Source organism: Erpetoichthys calabaricus, chromosome 17, assembly GCF_900747795.2.
Source record: "Erpetoichthys calabaricus chromosome 17, fErpCal1.3, whole genome shotgun sequence".
Classification (NCBI taxonomy): Eukaryota; Metazoa; Chordata; class Cladistia; order Polypteriformes; family Polypteridae; genus Erpetoichthys; species Erpetoichthys calabaricus.
Window position 1 is genome coordinate 92,346,931 of NC_041410.2, and position 9,811 is coordinate 92,356,741.

The 9,811-nt window shown below is 41.5% G+C and overlaps 1 protein-coding gene across 1 annotated transcript in view; it reads left to right on the top strand.

The window, feature by feature from the left end:
- The window catches only part of asb7 (ankyrin repeat and SOCS box containing 7), a 59,468-nt gene extending 53,104 nt beyond the window's left edge, over positions 1-6,364 (top strand). Inside the window, 1 exon segment of the mRNA XM_028822802.2 lies at positions 51-6,364. Coding sequence (XP_028678635.2) covers positions 51-190 — 140 coding nt within the window. The 3' untranslated portion in view covers positions 191-6,364.
- The last annotated feature ends 3,447 nt before the right edge of the window (positions 6,365-9,811 follow it).

A 9,811-nucleotide genomic window follows, 5' to 3' on the forward strand; every position in this document is an offset into this window, starting at 1 on the left:
AAGGACTATGTGTGCATTCTAAGTATTAACATTACTTTTGTTTATTTCAGGGCAGCCGAGAAATTTACAGGACCTGTGCCGGATAAAAATTCGACAGTGTATAGGTCTTCAGAATTTAAAACTGCTCGAGGACTTGCCAATTGCCAAGGTCATGAAAGACTTTCTAAAACACAAGTTTGACAACATCTGATTCCTGCAAGCTACACCGACAAAGGAACACTGCATCCGTGGGAGAACGTTATCTTTGATGTGATGTATATCCTATGCAATTTCTGATTTTTAATTCAGAGCTCGGGTATACTGTTTTTATGTCAAATATTGTAAGTCTTGCTCTTTTTTTTTTTTTTTTTTTTTTTTTTTTTAATCCAAGTTTTACAAAAAAAAAAAAAACCACACAATCAAAAGCTAAATTATAAAGGTATCCCCCCACCACCCACCCACTACCACTTTAAAAGGGAAGAAAAACATCTGAAGGTAGGTTTGATAACGATAGCTTAAAGCTGAATGTGTTCTTTTAATGGCTCCTTTATTGTGTTTTTAAAAGTATACCACACCGGTTTATTACTAACTGGCATTGCAGTTGACGTTTGTTCAACGTAGGCCAACAATGAATTCTGAATTGTTTTACTATTGTTATTAACTCAACAGACATAAGCTAAATTTCATTTTACAAATCTTAGTAGTGAGTGAAGTCAAAGTATGTCATTTCTACTCGTTTCAAACTTTTTTTCCCCCCTTGCTATTGTTAAAAGTGCGACCGATTTACATTTGATTGCTTTTGTTTCGATAGGTTAGAGCATTGTACAAATGCTCCTTGATTACATTGTATTAAAAATAACTTTTTATTAGAAGGAGTAAACAATGAAGTGGTCACAACCTCCAAAGAAATCAGAGAAGGCTATGAGAGGTGCATCCATCCACCCCGGGAGCTCCACACACACACACGACGACACAGACACGGCACTTCAGCGGCCAATCGTTTCTAACCTTTCCCAAATATTCCGTTGTGATCCAAGACGTGAAAATTTTATGTACAGTATTTTTGAAGGAAGCAAAATGTTTTTATAAGCCTCATTTGCATTGTTGTATCTTGAACTTTACGGTATAAATTATACATAGTTGATCTATTTTTGTGTGTCTGCAAAGAGAGAGGAGGGTTTTTTGTTTTGGTGGGTGTATGTGGAGGGGTTATTTTTATTTTATTTTATTTTTTATTAATATTTAATTTCCCACAATCCAGATTTTGGTTCTGCATTCCCATTGGGTGGTCATTAATTAATACACGGACCAATAATTAGTTTGCAAATTCTTCAAGTCTTAAAAAGAGTTTCCAAATAGCACAATGTTAGAATATTGTTATTGTCGGAGCTATTTTCTTCACCCATACGTATGTATATATATATATATTTATATATATATATATATATATATATAACCTTTTTTTTGTTTCTTATCCTACATATTTTTATTATTTTTATACCAACATGAAGTTATATTAACATGTAGTTGCCCATATTAATCTCCCCCACGTTATTCATTTCTCTTAATATTTTAGTTATAGATACTTTGGCATCAGTTACCAAGTATAGACAATAGGTTTTTTGTCTTTAAAACTGGCAAGAATTAATGTAAATACTTGTGTTATAAATGTACAGCAGATATTTTTTTAAAATTATTTAAATTGCTACAGTTCTCAACTACATTAGTATCAAAATGTATGGGAAATATGATTGTACTGGGGGGCGTCTTGTGCTTTTTCTGACGTGGGTTCTTTAGTGAGTGTGTGTTTGTGTGTGCGTGCACATATGTGCTCATGCAATGACAAAACAGTATGAGATGATTAACGTAAACAAGAAAAAAATAATAATAATAAAAGTGTCCCAAGCGAGAGTCGGAAAGGTCCTTCATTTTGATTCAATAGTTGTCAGGAAGTGTAGTCACAAAATAACGGGACCATGTCTTTTTTTTTTTTTTAATTTAATTTAATTTTCTTTCCCCTAAACAAAACTATGTTCTTTTTTTTTTTTTTTTAACCTGTTTGCATTAAAATGTAATTAAACCTGCCCTTCTAGTAGTACGTTATCCAGTGTCACCCTTTTTGTCCCATGCCTCTTTTTTTTTTAATTTTTTTTTAATTTTCTTTTTAATAATTCAAGGTAAATGTAAAAGTGGCCGACGTGAGGAGGCTGTGGTTTGCCTCGCCGCTCGAGGGCCCCCGGTTCCGTTCTGGACTCTTTCAATGTCAGGGTGGAGTTTACACTTTCTACACGTGTGTGTGTGTTTGGGTTTTCTATGGGTACTTTGGTTTCCTCTCATATCCCTGGCCCGTTAGACAAATTGGCCTCTCTAAACCTGGTTGGTTTGGGTGAGCGTGCCATGCAAAAGATTGGCGTTCTATTCTAGGCCAGCTCCTGTCATGTGCTGCTGGGAAAGACTAAAACTTTCTGCCATCCACTAATTGAAAACTGGATCTCAAAAAAATTAAAATATCCCTGGCCCGTTAGACAAATTGGCCTCTCTAAACCTGGTTGGTTTGGGTGAGCGTGCCATGCAAAAGATTGGCGTTCTATTCTAGGCCAGCTCCTGTCATGTGCTGCTGGGAAAGACTAAACCTTTTTGCCATCCACTAATTGAAAACTGGATCTCAAAAAAATTAAAAATAAAACTGTGTGTGAAAGCCAGCACCCTAAACAAGAACCTAAAATCTGAAAATGTGATAGATTGTCTTTTCGCTTGCCCTCGGTGCCATAGTCTTCTCACTTAAATGTTACCTTTTCTATCTTTTTTTGTATAATTTGCATATCCGCTTAGCCGTGAGGGTCCACATAACATAAATGTTGCATGGATATGCAAGTCTGCGACCACATGCTTCCAGATTTTTGTGTCCGCACGGTCCTGTGTACGTCAACTGTGCATGCACAAGACAACAAAACATGGACACTTCCGAAGGGGAGGCTATGTAGAACAGGGTGTGCCATTTCCTCCTGTGACCGTAGCCACGTCTGCAGCTGTTTCAGTTTTGTAATTTAAATGTTCTTTGAGATTAATAGATTCCAATAAAGTCACTCTGATCTGCTGTTCCAGCTGGAGTGAGCAAAAATTATAAAGCTTCACTCTAAGACCAAACCGGCAGTCCCTTAGGGCTATGTCACATTAGGCAACTTTTCCAGCGATTTTTCCATCGTAGCCTACATAATACGTAGCTTCAGTGAAGTCAGTCATCTAATGTGATATACCCAAAGACTGAGACCAACGAGTCTGCAACTGGCTAGGATAAAATCAAACCGGTTTGATTTTCTCTGGTCGGATGGGTGGGCTCCTTGCATCCAATGAAGGTGCACCTGGAAGTATAATACATAGAATGTACCACTAAGGAATAAGGAACACACGTATTTTGAACCTCAAAAATACAGAAGAGAAGCTCGTCTGTCTGATTTCTCATGTTTTACATGACAACCCTTCATACATCACCAGCTCGGTCAAGCAGCACGCTATTGGCGGTCAAATCAAGAATCGAGCATTCGGTAAGGCAGCACGCTATTGGCGGTCAGATCAAGAATCGAGCATTCGGTAAGGCAGCACGCTATTGGCGGTCAGATCAAGAAGTGAGCACAATAACGCTGGCAAATGTGACTTGGGCTTCAATAATCAGTCGTGAAATTTGACATGGTGCAGTGATGAGATCAGCAACTGCAATCGGCAAAATCTGACCTACCACACGACAAAAACTTGCGTAATGTGACATCGCCCTAAAACATACAGACTGGCTGTTCTGCAGTTAACATTCTAGGAAAAATAGCTGGAAAAATGGACGTATTTATACCCACAAAGAGATGAAAACGAGCAGCCACCGTGTTTCTTCAAGAAAATTCGTTTAAGCAAAAATTATGAAAACGGTACAGATGTTTTTGGACCTGCGTGTATGTAGTCCAGCAGGTTGTAAATTCTGCTTCATTGTCCGATTCAATGATAACAGAACCTTCCAGAACTCTCACACTATTGAGTTACGCAGAAGTACGGCAAGCAAAAATGTATCTCTTAAATAGTGGCATAAAGTAAGGGGCTGAAGGTGTACCAGGAGCCGAAATCTTCATCAGTACGTCAGAATTGCGGTATGGAGTTGCTTGATATGTGGTGTCGGTTGTGGACATGGTTGGGCGTCTAGAAATGGATGGAGAAGTTCAAAAGTATTAAACACTCCAATGTGGTTAACCACGGTCTCCTTATCTATGGATTTTGGGCTCCTGGCACACCTTCAGCCCATAAAAAGCAAATCCCTGCACGCGGCTCTACTTTGGAGAGAACGTAGCGGTTGTGCGTGCTCCTAGAGAAAAAGCGAGAGAAACGGGCTGATTAAGGTCGAAAGTTGACCACAGACACAGCAAGCACCTTGAGTGTGGGAAAAGCTGTCTATAAATAAGATGCGTTATCAGTATTATATGTCCTTAGGGAAGGGGCGGAGTCTATCTCTGCAGCATGTGACACGCTGAAGGATAAATGAGAAAATGAAATAACTGAAATGAGCGAATGAATAACTAAACATTAATGTTTTGTTTTTGAACATTCTGTCTTATTTTAAAACCATTGTGCAACTTCCATGCCTAACTTCTAGGATGATTAGACAGTAACGTGGCATAAACTCGTTTAATCCAGTTCACGATTGGCAATATTGCGTTGCAAGGCAGGAACCAACCCTGAACGGGGCACCAATGGACTGAGTGGGGGGAAAAAATTGATGGAGCTGCTTTTCTGATGGCAGTACGGTATTTGGTCTCCTGCCATTGGGAGTTTTACAAACGATTGTGTCAACTGAGGCGACATCCACACTGTTATATTTTCATTTCAAAACTTGGACATTGGGCTTCGTTTTTGCCTTTCGTTCACACTAACACGGTGTTTCAACCCTGGAGAATTCTGAAAATGTCCGCTAGTGCTGTACGTGACTGAAATCACCGGTGTGGATTGGTGGAAATGGAGAGTTTCGAAAACTCCGACTCTGATTGTGCTCGGATTGGTCTGTGCTTACTCCGTGTCCCTTCCCTGATTGGATCACAAACATCTCATTCCCTGATTGGCCAACCTTTACTGAAGGAAACCAAGCTCCAGCCTAACAGACATAGAGGAGTTGCTTTCCATGGTGCTTGTGAAGCTAACTTGCCTGCATCTAAATTGGTGTTTTGTACAGTGTGAATGCTGCATAAATCCGCAAAAGGCAAATAATTTTACCAGTCGCTACAGTTTTGCAATAAATCCAGTGGCCAGTGAAGCAGCCATCCTTTCAAGGAGGACAGTTCCTTTTGCCCACAGCTACATCATATGCGTTTTCGGACATTTTAGTGTGGGCAGAGATAAACTTTTATAAAAATTGTAAAACCACAAGTGTGGGCGGAACATCATTTTTACTTAAAAACGTTGTTTTTAAATGAAAAACGTAGCAGTGTGGACATAGCTTTAGATTTCAGTCTTTGAAACTCACCTCCTGGGTTTGGAAACAAAGAAACAAGATGCTGAATTAAGTCTTTGCTAGCTGATTGTCATGCTTGTGGTCTGTGGATTTATCATCAGAAGTAACATTTCGCATCTCATGTTCGTCTCATGAAAGAGTCATAAAGAAATAATAAAACGCATGCGAGTGTAACATTCATCCATCCATTTTACTGAAGCAGCAGGGTTGTAGGGAAATGGGGGCCTATCCCAGCATGCATTGGGCACACAAGGTAGGTACAATCTCTGCATGATGGGCCATTCTCCAGCCTGACAAACGCCATCCACAGACACCCTTGGAAGCTTCCAATGATCGGGTACCTCGTCCAGAACTGGTTTCCATCTCAGTGCTCCCAAGATAGGCCCCCCCCCCTTTCCCAAAATGCTGCTGGAATTTAAATGGGTTTAAATAATGGGGTATTAAGTTTGTTTGTTTTTTTTTCCTCCCCAAAAATCCCCCCAAGAAAAATGTATGTTTGATTGTCTTTCATTCTTGTTGTAAATTCCTAATGTTCTCCTTCTCCTCTCCCCCCACTTCTTTTTCGCACAAAGTTTCGGACTCTGGATACTATTCGGTCACTTTGAATAACTGAAGGGCTTCAGAATAATAGCAAAACCTAAAACTTGAAAGGGGAACGTCGATCGGCCTTTCTTCGGATATTGTGCTGCTTCTGGCTGCCAGGACACAAACTAGACCTCTGTAGACATTAAAAACTCGAAAAACCTCAATACCAATCGGTCTTCTGAAGTCTTCCAGACTATGATTGTCAAGATAAAAAAAAAAAAAAGGGTGACGGGGGTCTTAAATAGTGCAACATGTGTGCATATTTGTAAAATGTAAGAATTTTTGTGAATTAAAACAAGAAAAAGTGAATTCTAACACGTATGTTTGTTTGTTTTTCTTCATTGCATCCTTAGAGATTACCTTTGTGGCATCTGGTCGTTGAAAAATTTGGACGGTAGAGTTGCTCCAAATGTTTTATGACCTTCCAGCCCCGAAAGGATTAGAGGTATTTTGGTGGCGGGGGGGATGGGGGGGGGGATTGCAATGTTTATTTACTGAAGTAAAAAAAAAACGAGAATTTCGGGACAGCGCTCAGCATAAACGTAACGTTGTTCAAGTGCACTCGGTGTGAAAAATGGACTTAGCTGAAAGACCCCCTTCGAGGGCTTTAGTGGTGTCAGTCCAGGGTTTGCTGTCTTGACGTTAGACGTTAATAAACGACTGTGTCAACTGTCTTTGGCCTTAGGTTACGTTTTGATGCGTACCTTGTCAAGGTAAGTGCCTTTTGAGGCGATCAGCTCAAGTGGCATTCTGCCGTCTTCGCTCAAAGAGCTAATTATTGGATTTCAGCGTGGAGTGTCTTGAAGCAGATTTGTTCTTTTCACTCCTTTTTTTTTCATCTGGGAACCAGTGACATTTATTTATTGTCCTGATCAGATGAGATAAGTGTTGTGTGAATTTAAAAAGACAAATCGATTTAATAAATAAATAGAATCCACGTCAATCCCTTATATGAGGCAAAGAAGGAAATCGCTTTACAGAGTAGAGTGGCATCTGGTAGTGGCGGGCAGTGGATTCAGGACGTCTTCAGACCCCTCTACTTCTGCAAGCTTTATTTAATTTGAAATGGATACATCTGCCTTTTTTTTTTTGCCTATCAGTCTGCACTCAACAGCCCATAATGATAAAGTGAAAACATGATGGTAGACGGTTAGGTGTGCGTCATTTTACTTTGGTGAGAGATGGTGCTGGGATGCATTGTGAAAGAAGATCAAGCAGGCTTGTTGGACTGAACGGCCTCCTCTCATTTGTCAAATTGCTTATGTAAGCCACTTGAGGGAGTTGTGAGGCTTTGGAAAAACCTTCATGTAGATAATAATAATAATTCTTTACATTTATATTGCACTTTTCTCACTACTCGGAGCATTTTACTGAGTGAGTGGGGAGCCACTACAGACACCACTAATGTGCAGCATCCACCTGGATGATGTGACGGCAACCATTTTGGTACCAGTACACTCATGACACTTACGCTGTTAGATGGTGGTGGGGTGAGAGACAGTTGGTTAGAGACAGGGGTTGATTAGGGGGCCAGAATTACCAGGACAAAGTGGTCAATTTAGCCAGGACATCGGCATACACCCTACTCTTTAAAAGGACCACAGAGAGTCAGGACCTCGGTTTTATATCTCATCTGAAGGACGGCGCCATTTTTACAGCACAGTGTCCACGTCACTGCACTGGGGGGGCATTGGGATCTACAGAGTTAAGCACCCCATGTTGGTGTCACCAACACCTCTTCCAGCAGCAACCCAAGCTTTTCCTAGATGGTCTCCCATCCAAGACCTGGCCGGGCCCGAACATGCTCAGCTTCAGGTGGACGACCTCTTCTGAAGTGCATGTGCTGTGGCTGCTAGATGTTACTTTTGACACGTTCCACCTACCTAAACATCATTGCAGACCAGGTATTACCCAATGAAAGTGTCACCTTTCAGCAGGATAATTCACCCTGCTACACCGATTGCTTGGACAGAACATGATGAAGAGTTCAAGGTGTTGCTCTGATCTTTAAATCCCCCCTGATCTGTATCCAGTTGAGCATCGGTGGGACGTGCTGGAACAACAAGTCTCATCCACGGTGGCTCAACCTCGCAGTTTATGGGAGTAAGAGGATCTGCTGCTAACGTTTTGGTGTCAGATACCATTGGTCACCTTTAGAGGTCTTGTAAACTCCAAATCTCAGCAGGTCAGCACACAGAAGAACAGCAGCATATTGGGCAGGTGGTCAGAATGTTTTGGCTCATCAGCGTGTATAAAGTGTATGCATACAGCATTGTGCGTGGCACGATCAAAAATTAACCGCAAATGGATCGAAGCTAACACAACACTTTTGGGATGGCTCATGGGTAGTTTGATGACGCACCATTCAGTGATCTGCCATTGGAGAGAGTGGAACCTGCTGAATTTCACCAAAGGATGTTGGCTCAGTGTGGAAGTGAAAACGGTACAACCCAACGAAAGCTTATGAATGGGCAGAAAGGTTTAAAGTGGGACGAACAAGTGTAGCCAATGAAGCTCGATCTGGATGACCATCAACATCGCGCACACAATCCCACATCGATATGGTGAATGCCTTCATCAGAGAAGACCGATGGATTCCGTTGAGTGCTGTTTTTGCACATTTGGATATCCGCTGTGGATCTGCACATCCCATATTGCATGACAACTTGGGGTACCGTAAAGTTTGCTCAAGATGGCTACCCAAACAGCAGCACATAGAGATTGAGACCCAATACCTGAAGCATTATGAAGAAGAGGCAACTGTTTTGGAGCGGATTGTCAACGGAGATGAGACACGGGTCCATCTCTGTGAGCCGGAAAGCAAGAGAGAAAGCGTTATGAAGAAACCAAAACCGTATAATGCCGGTGACGCCGACTTATCTTGAAAGACTGATACTAGGTCAGTGAATATGGACAAAACAGACATTTGACTACAGAGGAAGTTCTTCAGGGTTCTTTTATTTACAATTGACAAGAAATGAAATCGGGTATGAGTTGGCAGGAAATGATGTGGAAAGGTAAGGACAGAGATGACGTCTTCATCGGGGAACGGAGGTGAGGTCATCCGTGGGAGTCAGAAGTGAAGTCGTAAATACGGGACTGGGAGCGACGTCTTAGACGAGGGAACCCGGAAGTGGAATCATTACGGGGAGCTGGAAGTGGCGTATTGACGTGGAGTTGAGGTATTTTGAGTATTATTGTTTTTCTGTTGAGAAAAGAGAAAAGGCGTTAGTATTCTGTTCCAATCCTCTATCTTTCATGCACATTTGGGCCCTTTGGCTGCGCCCTAGGCTAAGGTGACCATCCGTCCCCGTTTTCCGGGGACAGTCCTCTTTTTTGGACAACTGTCCCCACTCAGAAACATGTCCCCGATTTCAGCTTGTTCAGTTTTTTGAATGTATCTCATCACCACGATAATTTGAACTCGGCGCGCATGCGCAGTGTTTTGACAGAGGTTATGCTTTACCGCATCCTGCAACTTTGGCGAGAAATCACGTGATAAGCTTTCGCTTTGTAGTCTATGCTCCTCTAGAACCCCCCCATGACCCCGGATTGGCCCAAAAAATTCTGGTCACCTTACCTAGGCGCACGTGTGTGACAGCGTGCAATGGAAACGCCCGTCTTCTCAAGTAAAGAAGAAATTCAAATGGTAGCCCACCGCCAAGAAAATCATGACAACCTTCTTTTGGGATACGAAGGGATTCTATTCTGCCACATTTTCAAGAATACAGACAATTTGTGACTGGTGCAACGTACTGCGCA